General features: G+C 40.6%; 1 protein-coding gene across 7 annotated transcripts in view; it reads left to right on the top strand.

The window, feature by feature from the left end:
• The window catches only part of ctif (CBP80/20-dependent translation initiation factor), a 52,440-nt gene that overhangs the window by 9,127 nt on the left and 29,120 nt on the right, over positions 1-14,193 (top strand). For all 7 annotated transcript variants that reach the window (XM_069170831.1, XM_069170802.1, XM_069170792.1 and 4 more), the window contains 6 exons: positions 1,237-1,474; positions 1,933-2,004; positions 3,528-3,650; positions 4,003-4,076; positions 5,808-5,912; positions 6,126-6,204. In XM_069170831.1, coding sequence (XP_069026932.1) covers positions 1,298-1,474; positions 1,933-2,004; positions 3,528-3,650; positions 4,003-4,076; positions 5,808-5,912; positions 6,126-6,204 — 630 coding nt within the window. In that variant the 5' untranslated portion in view covers positions 1,237-1,297. The remainder of the gene's footprint in view (positions 1-1,236; positions 1,475-1,932; positions 2,005-3,527; positions 3,651-4,002; positions 4,077-5,807; positions 5,913-6,125; positions 6,205-14,193) is intronic.

Here is a 14,193-nt window from a genome sequence, read left to right as displayed (position 1 = left end):
TACTAAGTGCTAAAATGACCTTGAGAAAGAGACTGATTCAGCTTCCCATCTCCTGTTCAACATGCATGCAGACCTGTGGCTGAACATCAGGTCTGATCTTCCAGTAGAACATTTCCTCATTCATACTTTACAACAACAGTTGTGAATAAAAACATTTGTGGTATTGCTGTTGCTTAATATGTAGTTTAATGATCATATGTTGTTTATGTTCTGTAGAAAAAGTTCACAGTCTCGGTTTTGTTTTTACTTTGTTGTGGTGTTGTTTGTTAAGATACTACTATAAACTACAGAAGTCACTGCGATCAAACTTGCATAAAAAAATACAAAACCGACTACAGTGTGTTTGGGATATACTCCTCTCCATTACCCTGGCAGTAGATAGCCCTACCTGCTAAACCAAAACAAAGGCTTTAGACCTTGTGTAGCCAACTTGTTGACTGTAAATGCACAGGGCTCCCCAGCGAGTCCCCAGGGCTCAGCAGTTACCATTCTGCGTGCTGCAGCCATAAATCCTCTTTGCATGGCCGGTGATCAAGCCATGATGTAAAGGAGCTTAGGAGCAATAGACAGGCAGGCAGGACGCTGCTTCCCTGTTGGCCGGGTGTCAGGTGATCACACACAGCACTGACAGGAGAGAGAGACAGCAAGGTAGAAGTAGGAAAACAAACATGGACATGGAGAGGCGTGCGAGCGGGAGCACCCGAGGATGTTCGGGTAGAGATGACTTTGAGGTTCTTCAAAAGATGGATTGGATGTAATCAGAGTTAAAACAACAACCTGGACCTCCTGCACTGCAGGACAATCCTACTGTTGGGACACTTTGTTGTTGTGCACACAAGATGTTTGCTGACAGCAGGGAGGTGACTGCATGTGCCTTATTTGAATGTTGAGAAAGTTGAGGGGGACCAAGGTGAGAGGTGCATTTTGTTATTCCTGCTTAGGGCTGCAACTAATGATTGTTTTCATCATCAGAATATCTGGCAATGCGGCTATGTACTTTAAAAGACTTAACATTTTGTCTGTATTGGACTGTTAATTGTTTAATTGATTAGTTTGTAAATGGTCTAATCTATCCACGCCTCTGTTTCACTTCATTCTTCTCTGACACACATCGCTGTCTCCTGTTGAAGGTCTCATTGTAAACAAATGCGATCTAATCACAGCTGATGAATCCTCTAACATGTTGAATTTTTAGCTCACTCCTCTCTCTGTATCTCCATCTTCCTCCCGGCGCAGGTCACTTTCCTCCCTCCCTCCCCTTCCTCCTCCCCCCCCTCCCGTCACCGTGCCGGTTGCCATGGAGAGCTCCTCTGTGGCGTCTGCATCGTCTGAGGCTGGGAGCACACGTTCACAGGAGATAGAGGAGCTGGAGCGCTTCATCGACAGCTACGTGCTGGAGTACCAAGTGCAGGGACTTCTGGGAGACAAGGCAGATGGAGAATTGGACTTGGACAATGGTGGCAAGGTGCCACAGGTCAGAGCTTTTTTTTTTATTTACATGACTGGCATTCTTTCATTAGTCCCATATCTGTTAGCAGCAGTGGTTGTGTGAAGTGCGGGTCCTGCTGGTGTCTCTGGTTCGTGTCTGGAAGGTCACGGCCTGCATCGCAGAAGCTACCGTTATGGTATATATACACAGAGAAAGGTGACGGGGCATTCACCAGCACTGCAGGTGGACATGCAGCCATCCGGTTTACTGTACGAGTACCTCAACACACACTCGTGCTGCTGTGAGTTAGTCTGCCCGCTGTCCATTCAGAAAATATTGCAGAGGCTTTAAGATGAAGTCAAAGACGACATATTGAGTCACTTATAAGAGTTATAAAAGAAAAAGAAATGTGTCTCTATGCTGTTATTGTCATTTTTACTTCTGTGTTTTTAAAGAAACAGAAATTATACCACAGCATCTTCTCCATTCATTTTTCTCTGCAGTGGACGGATGACTTGAACGACAAGAAAGATGGAAGCTGGACGTCATCACGAGGAAGAGGCTCATCTAAGCCAGTAAGTGTGCTTTTGTGTGTCAGGATTCTGCCTTGTGTATCTTAATAAGTGGATATCGCTCAAAAATCTTCCATACCGTTACCAATCTCTTCATATACCAATACTGGTTCCTGACTGAGACTTTTTTCTACACCAATTTAAAAAAAAAATCAGTTTAAGTGTAGTGGCTCATTGAAGCTGCTGAGATTTCTGTATAAATGTAGGAAAAGTGTTTTAGTTTTGATTTAGCCTTGGTATTAAAATTTGCTATACAATTACAAAGCTTTTTTTAAAAAAAAAAAAAAAAAAACTAGATAGTATCGAGTCCAAACAATAACACGAGTGACTGATGGGGAATTCATTTGTTTAAACTTTAACTTGTGTGTCATTCCTAAGTGAAGACTTAATGAATATGAGCTTTTTTAGTTTTTCATCTGAAACAATCTGACACATTTACTGCAACGTTTGATGACATGACTGATCTAAGAAACTCTTTAACTATATCAGAAAACAATCATCTTAAATTAGATGTTTTTTCATGTTAGTCTGTGTATGTAAATATACCGTATAATAATTATTATTATGGCTTAAAAACCTTCAGAACTAAACTGTTTTTGTGCCCGCTCAGATTTCTTTTCTGACTCTTTTCTTCCATTGTTTTCCTTTAAATGAGCTCCACCATCTTTACCTTCTCCGTGTTTCTTTTTTCAATCTGCACTATTGAATCCTGGAAATTTAAAAACTCCTTTTACTAAAAATCTGTCAGCACACGTAGGAGTACTTAAACTTGCAACCTGCAATCACAGCAGTTGCACAACATGTCATTATGCTGCGGGAATCTAGATTAAAAACGCTGGAATTTGTACAGTAAAGCTGTTAAATCGGAAGAAAACAAGATTACTTGGATGTTTAAAACAACACTAATAACTGACTAAAACCCTGTCTTCTGTATGTACTCTGATGTAGCCACTTACTTTATTTTTTATTGTTTGTCAGATGTATCATGATGCAGCACGTGTCAAATAACGTCATATGCAACATCATCTGATCTGATTCATATGACCCTTTGAAAGCAGCTGCAGTGTGGCCGCCAGCATCAGCATGTTGGGCTTGTTTGTGTTAATGAGTGTCTGCTGGTCTGCAAAGTAGCAAATATAAAGGTTTTACCCTCGACTGCAGCCTTGATTCTTCCTCCACCTTGGTGTTAAGTGTTTTCTTCTTCTGTGCTCAGCTGGTCACTGAAGCAACACGATGATTAAAGCATGCGGTTTGCTTTCCCTCTGTTCTGTATGTTCAAGTTAGTCTCCATCAGCTGTTCAAGTGCATGATTCGAAGAGAGGGATAACACCCACCTTAAGCGATTCACAGCTCATCTACTTGTTTGTGGTTGCCGCAGACAAAGTATATTTTTAATGGCTAACATGGGATACAGGGCAAGAGCCAGGGACTGAATAATTCTCAACGAATTCTGTTACATTTAATTTCATAATAAATATGAATTCCCAATCCTTTTTTTTCTTTCTTCCCCTCTCTTAACTCCACAGGACGAGTGGGAGCACAGCAGTAACGGCAGTACAGGTTCTAGGCCCAGTTCGGGGTCCAGACCTGGATCCGGCTCACGCTCCGGCAGCACGGGCCGAAACAACCAGTTTAAAGCTCCTGCCAAGGTACAGAAACATCTATCTGTTTGTTTGTTTGTTTGTTTGTTTGTTTGTTTCCTTCCTGTCTTCTGTGTCTCTTAGTGCAACGTTCCCTCAGGGACAGAAAGAGAGAAAAATAATGCTACAAACCAAATCTTTACCTTGTTTGAAAATTAAAAGGCGACTACAAAAATCTTTTCATAAGGAGCAACACTCAGGCTGTGAAAACAGTTGTATGATGAGTTCTGTATTTGGAGCTCAGACCATTCAATTATGTCTCTCACAACTCAATTGTGATTGTTTGGTGAGAAGTGTTGTTGTTTTTTTTGTCACGCTGAAAATATGCTTTTATTTTTGTTTTTTCTGCTGTGCCGTCTAGAACGGGAACAGAGATGGCTCCCTCGACATCCTGGGGACAGACATATGGGCAGCTAACACAATGGACTCACTCGGGTAGGTGCCTTACTGTTTTACAGACCTACTGTAACATGTACTGTCGCCTGGGTCTGAATTCCCGCCATAGCTTGTGGAGGGTCATATGACAAACGTAGGCACACAGTCTCACAGCTTCAGACCGGTGCTCTCTTCGTAATAGCCCATAATTTAGTTTGGTTGCTCTTCTCACTGCTTCAACTTCTCCAAACCTGACTTTGCCTGTCAGAAGTTACAGTTTATAATTTAGGGGTGTTTTATTGCCTCCATTTGTGATTAGTTTTTAGTCCAAGACGATATTCCCCAACTTTTATCATCAGGACATAGAAGACTGAAGACATGTTTTGTTGTTCGCCAAAGAAATAGATATTCAAATATAATGAAATGTACTAAGGGAAATATAAACAAATACAGAAAAAAAAAAAAAAAAACAGTAGCAAGTTGGTTCAGCAGTCATTCTGAACTCGCTGTCGATGAAAGTATTTCTGTTTAGTGTTCAGTCGTATTTATATTACATCTCACCACTGGAGACTCGACTGCCTATTCTGAGAACGTTTAGCCTCGGTGCTTGAAATCTTGTTCCTCTTATGCAACCGAGTCCTCTGTGTAAATCTGCTTCTGTGAGTCTGAATGATTTCTCAAACAAAAGCTCGACCTGAAACCGAAGAGTAGGAAAAAAAAAAACATGTGAAAGAGAGGAAACATCTGAGACATTAATCATTTACAGCGGAGGGAGGACTGGTTGCCATGGTAACATCTGCACAGCAGTTTCACCAACCTGAGTTCCGGCCACGTTGGCACATCTGAGCACACAGTGGATGATGCAGCCGGGTCAGTAGGATGATGTCAGCAGTTCTCCCTCACACAGGCAGACATGGACTATATTTAATGCTATAAATATAAATTGACGCTTATCACTTTAATCTAGAGGAATTTCTGGCCTCCTGGTGTGGTTAAAAATGGAAGAACTCAATCATTTGTCAAACTTTTGTTCACCTCCTACTCCTTACGTTTTGGAGAAAATACCTTTTTAGTATTGGAGATAGACCAATAAATCGTTAAGTTCATGTATTGGCACAAAGTAGCTTATTGCAAAAAAAACCAAAGTCTGATTGACTGCATGTGAAGCAGATGACGCTCACAGAAATGTCAAATGAGGTTTGAGATCATTTAGAAAGAGTCACTTTTGCTCAGTTTCCACCAGAGAGCACTGACAAATGTATTTTTATTTTAACAGTGAAGTGTCCCAGTTGTTTATCTTCAAAGTAAAAAGACGACAAATCTAAGGGATCTGTCTCAAGATTATTTATGTAAAAAAATATTACTGTTAATATCAGTATTCGCTTATGAAAGTCAATATTCACTGGGCTATATTTTGTATGCAGTTTTTTGTTGCAGGTAATAGTGACGCCTCACCACTTTGTAGTCTGTAGTATTACCGTTACACATTAGTCAGCCCTTCTTTCTGCCAGTATTTCTGGGAATATAAACCCATCTACAAACAGAGGATCCAAACTGAATATGTAAACTAAGTCAGAGTAGCTCAAGCGTCACAATTTGTGCAAATAAATCTGAGCTCTGATGTAACACAAGATGACGGACGTGTTTTGCAACTACCTTTTAAGCAACGTTTCCTTGCTGTGTTCACGTTAAACTCAATTAATCCAAATGAAGACATGGAAAAAGGGATTTGTATTAAATGTAGTCGTGGTCTTATATTCTTTCACACCTTTACGTTCTTCCCTTGTGTAGAGGTGCAGGTTGGGACGTGCAGCCAGAGAAGCTGGACTTCAGCCATTTCCACAGAAAACACCTCAGAGGAACGCCAAAGCACCTGCCTCACATTGACAGAGAAGGGTGAGATATATTTCTACATATATATATATATATACATCTACAGTATTTGGTTCTGGTGGTGCTGCACTGTTCAGTCTCACTTTGGTTTCCATAACTCCATATTATCTAAATGATGTGCACATACTTGTGCTCTGTCACTCGTTGAGTCCACTTGTGTCCCTGGTGATGACAATTTATCGACTCTCCCTCTCGTTCATATTTCCTGTCCTTCAGCATGAACAAAAACAAGTTTGAAGAAGATGATGGCATCGACATGAACGACATCGAGAGGTTCCTACCTCATCTGCGCTCTGTGAGTCACTCATTTGTCTCTTCTTGTAAAACTAAGTGCACCTATTTAGGTTATTTTTCTCACTTTCACATGCAAACATGTCTTACTACGCATTTTTTCACTACACTACCAACTTAATGGAGTTTCACAAAACAGTTCTTAAAGCACCTGTGCAGGTTTGACAGTGAACAGCAGACTGAAAGCCTCACTAGGAAATAGTTTATGATCCTTTAGTTGTTAGAGAGTGACCCCTGGCGGCATAATGGAAACATAACATGTGCACAGACCAGTACAGTGATGCTGGAGTCAGGTCTTCATTAATATCACTGCATTATTAAACATTATTGAAAAAAAGAACCTAAAGCAGGCATCAGCTGCCTTAGAGGGAAATTATAGTCATGGTCATTTTTTTATTTTAGGTAACAAATGGAGCACCAGATCCATCTGCTACAAATGAGACTGTTTGAATATAAATGAACCTTTGGTGACACCTACTGGTCAGAAGCTGAAGTGAGCTGTAACTTATATGGCAAGTATATGAAATGAAAGTACCTCCCCCTAGTGGTTAAATGTATGCATAACATTTAAAGACCAAACTAGTAATGTCCACAGAGAAGTGATGGGTTGTTGGTTTCTGACGCAGTAGCTGTTTCCTCACATGTCCATGAGTGCACTGAAATATATTAATGGTAATTGTCTCCATACTGAAGGCCCTCCAAACATAAATCAAGTCCACAAATTACAAAATCCTTTTTTCTTTTTGTAAACAAATATATTTTTTAGTTTAACTGAAGTTGACATGAGGCTGTTTGCTTTCCATTACCGTGTTTCCTGGCTCAGCTTCAACAGAAATACGGTAAATCAAGGAGCAAATTTTGTACTACATATAAGGCAACTTGGGCAAATATCCCCCTGTTAAGTGAGACTAAAAGACTGGCTGAAGTATTGTAGGTACAGAGTGTTTATCCAGTGAGGATCTGTCCTTTCGGTACATGTATCCTGCAGTCTAAAAGGCTTGTACAACAACAGCTTCCTAATTTTATTATAGAGTATTTTTGAAAATGATGTGTCAGGCATCAGCAGAGTGAAATTAAGTTTGCAGCTGTGTGTACCATTGCAGGGTACAAGGTATTACACATTGTGTTTTCCAAGGTGATTTGTGATTCACTGGGGTGGCAGAGTTCACTGCAGGTCACCCATGTCACCCTCCTCTCTTCCTTCCCTGCCGTCTGAGCCAAGATGTCTTCCATCCTTCACTGTGTTTGAGCTACAAGGTCTTCCTCTTTCCTTCCCCTCTTGGCCTTTGAACTGAGCTGCGTTTCGCCTCTCGTAGCGTTTCAGCCAGGATCGGACTTGTTGAGCAACCAAGATGGCTTCCTCATTGTACAGTTCCCAAGCCAAGATCGCCATTTCCGTTCATTCAGTCGGGGCCAAAAGAACGACGGGGTCAACTGCGTTTGTCTGGTGTGCTTGGGATCGGGTACGTGTTGGCAGTGGGATGCAGTAAGGTCAGAGACACGGAGCTGGCGATTGAGTGCTGCGTTTTCTGTTGTTCTTTTTCGCTGACATTGCCTCAGCTGTTTCTGACCAACACCATCCGCACACAGTCTTCACGTTCGGACTGTGCTGAGTATCATTTATCTCAAAGCTTTGCCACGTGGATTCGTTCAGCTGAGATGGCGGACTGCTGATGCCCTGTCGATTCTCGGGCCGTGACGGTAGAGATTGAAAATAGCAACCTTTTTTCCCGCAGTCACGTCCAAGCCATTTTTAAGTTGCTGCTCTGCGTCGCCAATATTCTGATTTTTATACCCACGCCGTCTGAGAAAATGACCACACACGTAAAGTCAAGATAATGGCTGGGCTGTGATTTCAGATATATTTACATGAACAATGACCGTTCAGAGAGAAAGTTAGAAACCACAGAACTATTTCTTGTACTGGAAGTGCAGTGGGTCATCACCAGAAGTTATTTACTTTATTGTGGACTCTGAAGCTATTTTAACAGAGAAGATATCAGTGTTGGACTGGAACTCTATGGACAGACAGTACATGACTCAGATCACAGTATTAATCACATGGCTGTGTATCTGAGACAGTTTAGTTTTGACTGTAGCCTGTGAGGATCTCTCCTTTCTGCTGGCACTTATGTTGTAATGATGTTTGTCCTCTTTACTGTAACGAGAAGAGAAGAGAGGCAGAGGATTTGTATTTGTTGCTGTAGGAACGTGACTGTCTGTCATTTCTCTTTGGTTTATTCAAAGTACATTTACTCACATTTGCATGCTGCTTTGAGGTACTTGTACGATCATTGAATATTTCCATGTTACGTTGTTTATGCTTCTGTTCCACTAAAAGTAATTTTTCATAGATTAAGATTTTACTTAAAACTATTAGTGCTCCTAAAATACAACACATTAATAAGGATTTAAACCTGTGATTCACAACTATTTTGACTATATACAAACAAAGCAGTGAGTAGATTCAGACACCTTATATTTGTAGTTCCAGCAGATGAGCCCTTTCAACTTTCCAGATAATTTCATTTTAATATAAATATAATTCACCAACATAACACGTTTGAGGGTCAGAAACATAAAATTATTTTAATATTTCACAAAAAAAAACAGTATAATATTACCCAGATTAAACAAGGCAATATAAATCTGTTTTTTTCCCCCCTTTTTTCTTATCCCATGAATGATTTTACAACCCCTTGGCAAGAACTGCTAAATTACATAACCTCTGCACCTCAACCTGCGACAACAGATGTTATTATTACATCACAGAAAAAGTCATTTTAAACACAGGATTTAGTCTTTTTTTACATTGTTGTACGAGTCCTTTTATTTAAGAACAGGATCCGAGTACTACTCGCACAATTTTGGAGTGATCAGAGATTTAATTGTGCGTTGTGAATGTTTACTGTTTTGTAAGAAGATAGTACGTGTTTATAGTCAAAAGCGTTTATGCAGTCATAACGTAGAGTACCCAACATGCCTCTTTTCCAAAGTCATCACCTGCGGCTACTGTACGGCAGGACGACATCATCCAAAGTCCCCGTTTACGTTCCACACTTCCCGCCAACATTCATTTCCCCTTTTCCAGCAGCCAGAAAAAGACTTACAAACAGCCCCGGGACGTGGAAAACATCTCATTTGTGCTCGGTGAGAAAGGGTTTCCTCCTTTCTCTCCCAGATTCCGCTGCACCTCTGCTGGCCTCTCTGGAATGTCAACCTGCACACACAATAACGCTGCTTTCACATCCCATGTCAGGTTATAATGACAGAAGCATGCAGGGGTCAGAGAGGAAGTATTTGATCTGTGGAATCAGCCTACGTGCCGCATGGACACGGAAAACATTAACCACAAACACAAGGAATGCGCAGCTTTATACTTTTATTGAATAGAAATAATATGACTTATTATGTTCCTATGAATTGCTTTACACTAAACAATAACATAGAAATCCAAAAAGCCAGAAAGCCAATAAAACATGTACAGACATAATGACATTGAAAATACAATAGAATACATATATATATATATTTGAAAAAAGGTTATATTCTGATAACCGAAATTAGATTATGAACAATAATTTACCGATGTTTAAAGTCATATTGCAGTAAAGTGATAGCTTCCCCAGAAATAAAAAATAATTTAAGCCACAAGATTGTCTCCTGCAGAGACACTCCTCATAGATAAGGTAGATAAGGTTAAGTCGTTACTTTATAATGATATAAATTATTATTATATATATATATATATATATTATACTATTATAAATATAATAATAATACAAGATTTGACAAAATATCTGGGGGCTGCAATTTATGCAACTCATTATTAACTTATGGACATTTCTTTCACAATTAATTGATAAATAGTTTTGTCTGTTAAATGGGAAATTGTGGAAAATGTACATCAGGATTTCCTGAAGCCCAAAGTGACATCATCAAGCCTCTCAGTCCTCAAATCTTGAGCTTTGGCTTTGAAACTGTTTTTCTTTCTCTTTGTTCAGTCTCAACCTTCTCAAAGGTACAGAATCAAATGAAAGAGTTGTTTTCTCCTGGAGGTTGGCGATTTTTATACCCTCTTCAACATCCTCTCCTTCATGACACATATTGTAGCACTGACGCTCCACATCACATGCTCATCAACATGATCATGTCAGCATGATCCTCCATGTTGTGACAGAAAGTCGTGTTTGCGTTTGCGAGGGTGTTCTCAACACTTACTGTACCTTAAATATTGCCAGCAAATGTTTGCTTAACTCCAAATCAACAGCTTTTTGAGAGTTGGTGTTTAAGGTTTTGCTTCTTTTTTTTTTTTCCTTTTTTTTTTTTTTTTTAATGAAAAATACATCAAAATCATGTGACAAGAGTTTTACCAGTTAATGGTCCACACACGTCATTCTAATCCCATTTTCATTCAAGATTGCGTTTGATCATAACATGCATTAGTGTTTCTGTACAACTGTTTTGACTGTTGTGACCTGATGTCCTTTCCCGTGAGGAGACGTATCAGCTGCCAAGATCACGTTAGCTCAGTAGTATCAGGCGCCATGACAGTCAGCCTCAGGTTAGCTGGAGCTGAAAGCAATGTGATTACCAACGTTGGGTTTATTAAAGCAACAGTTCAGCTTTCGGGCAAATATGCTTATTTGCGAGTAATAGCTGCTGAATGTGAGAATGCAAATGTCCGGCACACACACACACACACACACACACACACACACACACACACACACACACACACACAAATTTAACGGACAGATGTGAGTAGTATCCATCTCTCAGGTAGGAAAGGCAGATGTGGATCTATTATTTAAAATATGGCCGATGCAAAACATGCATGCAATTTGGGCTGAAGCAGAATATGTATATATTCTGTACTTTTGTTTTCATGTGCCCACATTGAGCATATTTTATATTCAAAATGTCTCAGGAGTGTTTTCACTCTGTCAGTAATATAATTCATCATTTCTTCAATGGAGGGCACCAGGGAAGGAGCGGAGGGGCCGGGTGAGACCAAGGAGAGGAGGAGAAAGCGGCTAGTCACTGAGGAGACATCCGGTCTGTGAACAAAGCCGGTCCAACAGGGGAACAAAGCAGGAGTCTGGAGCTGAAATATTACAGACTGGTTGGCCCCTCTGTCTGGAAGTGTACGTGCTGTAGAGCAGGACTCGGGAAGGGACACTGGGGGCGGGGGATGTTTTTTGTTTTTTTTGGTGGTCTGTCTGTCATCTGTCAATTTGTCTAAGACCTGTATCCCACTCACAATAGCTCCTCACACATTTACTGTTCCTGTATGTTTCTGATCACCTTAAACTGTCTTTTCTAACATCTTTTTCCTCACCTCCTTTTGCTTCTTCCTATTTGCTGTTTCCTTTTTTCCTTCTCTCTTCTGACCACCGTCATTACGCTCCGCCGTCATCCCTCCTCGCCTCACGTCGTCCTTCACTCCTCCCCTCCATCCTTCAAATGTTGGTAGGCAGCAGAACAATATCCAGGGGTTCAGGGTGACCGGCGGCCCCCTCCCTGTGGCCACTTCCCTCTATTGTCCCCGGTCCTACTGCTGATTGGCTCCTACACTCCATTAACCGCACACATACTGGCTCAATCACCACTGTGCTCTACTCTGGGCTCCAGCAGCAGAGAAACACTGGAGACCTGAGTGCATGCATGAAAGCTGGATATCTCAGGAAATGTGTGAGCAGTTCCAGAGAACTATTCAGTACCAGTTCATCAGTGACCTGTTTCACACAGCTGAGCGGCAGCCAGAAATATGTAGCAAAAGAAAAGGGGGAATATTGAAATATGCTTTTGAAATAGAACAAGGTATATTTTAAAACAATACTGATGTGCTTGAGAATCGGTCTTGGTCACGGTAGCTACTTTCCACACTGGCCCAGAGGCTTTTCCCCCAGAACCAACAATGATGTAAGAAATAGGGGGCCAAAAATGCAAAAATACTCCCCAGAGTTTGTTTTGCGGTTTCGAGCTGTGATTGACAGATACCTTCGAATGCACTCATGTGGGTTTTGTTGCCTGAGCCAGCTCATTACTTGCGTTTTAACCGAATGAATCAAAGCACAGTACATACTAATAGTTATGTTAAACTTTGAATGCCGTACACAAATATTTTTCTCTATAAATAATGCTCCTGTTTCAGGTGAGCTGCCAGCTTCAGTGAAATCATTCCACTCTTTTATTTCCGCAACACGATCGTAAGACGTACATCTCCGTGTACCTTCGGTTTGGTTGCTTGATGAATAACACCTACTTTGTGTTTATTTGCACTGACGTACCTTCTCGTCCGCTGCTTAACTGGTGATGTCACAGTCGTACTGTAGAATCTCTTTTCATTTATGTCCAATTTGACCAAAATTAGCCAACTTGTTTTTTGTTATGATCCCTCAGGGGAAGTCTCCGGCCCGCTTTCACGTAACATTTGTTTCTTTGAGAACATCCTGGATAAACATCAACTATACTCCGTGTCTTACGAGGCACACATGAAGCACAAAAAATAAATTGTGTCGAGGCCAATGAGAGAAAAAGCTGGATGGACTCTGTGATGTCACACATCCATAAATGTACTGGAAACACAGAGTCAGACTGAGTTTCATAATGATTTGTTTTCCAAAACCACAAACTCTCAAAATACTCCAGCTATCAAATACACAAAGTAAAACTACACTTTCAAGTTAACTCTGAGTTGAACCCGAGAATAAGCAAACCTACTCGCAACTATTGTCTAGGGAAACAAAAACAGAGAAATTTGGAGTAGACTGACTGCAACTTGGAAAGATATCAGCTCAGTTTAGCTGACTTGGATTGCTGAATCTTTCTGTCTGTTGGAGTGCATCTTTGCAGAGATCAATGGCTGTAAATGTCATCTTTTAGTTATTACGCTGTTTTTCTTGGACCTTCAAGAGAGTAGAAATAGGGACCTGTAACGGGGACATCCGTACTGTTTTTAAAGAGAAACTTTAAAAATATGAAGCCCATCCTTTAATAATTGTATTATTATTACAAGGTAACCTCCAGTTTGTGCCAAAATTAATTTTCCATTTACTAGCCATAGACTTACAGTGATGAAGTCTCTGTAAGAAGCATTCGAAATGTCCTCAGAAGAATCAGCATCTTTACAAGCTGGTCTTCACAAATATAATATGAACCAAATCACAGGTTCACCCACTAAGCATCAGGTTGAGGCGAGGATATATGATTGAAGTCTTTGTTCATCATTCAGGGATGCCGAGAACTGAGCTGTATGCACGTGAAACCTGCTGCTGCAGCAGTGGTTATATTTCTATAGGGTGCTACAGGTTTTTTTTTCCCTCCGACACTTTGATCCCACAATGGCTCCATCTCCTCCTGTAGCTAGGCCACCGATCTCTTTGATGTACCTGTCTATCCGTCGTGGCCCTGGCCTCAGATCACGTATTAAATGAGACACGGATGTCAAGACCTCACATCTTTGCCTCTTATCACTGATCACCCGCTATACGTGACTGTGGCAGCTCTAAATCTCCTCTTTCTGTGCTGTTGGCAGGCATCAGCTCCAGACTAAGTTACATGAAAGGCCTAAAAAGAGAGATCATGAAACATGGAGCAAAACCTGTACTAGAGAGATTTTACAGAAAAACAATTTGAGAAATTCTGAATGTTAACATGATTTCTAACAGACCGAGAGCAGAATATCAATGATCGACATGCCACGGTCCCTTTCAAATGATGGAGCTCTTCCTGTTACTTAAAGGTCCCATACTGTATGAATTCAGATTTATCTTTTGAATATAAAGCAGGTCTAGGTTCTCTCCCGATACTGGTAAAATGGTCATGCAACATGTACTGAGCGATTTTCTTATACCCCTGGTACTGCTCATACATTTTTATATTTTTAAATTCAACACCGTGAGCTCAGAAGAAATTTAAAATTTATACTTTAAATATTTCGTCACTATTTGGCAGCAAATGAGGGAGTTTAACTTTAACGAACATTCGA

This window comes from Embiotoca jacksoni, unplaced genomic scaffold (genome assembly GCF_022577435.1).
Source record: "Embiotoca jacksoni isolate LCO1_2020_lvr unplaced genomic scaffold, fEmbJac1.0.p SCAF_10, whole genome shotgun sequence".
Classification (NCBI taxonomy): domain Eukaryota; kingdom Metazoa; phylum Chordata; class Actinopteri; family Embiotocidae; genus Embiotoca; species Embiotoca jacksoni.
This window is presented reverse-complemented; position numbering and strand designations above follow the sequence as displayed.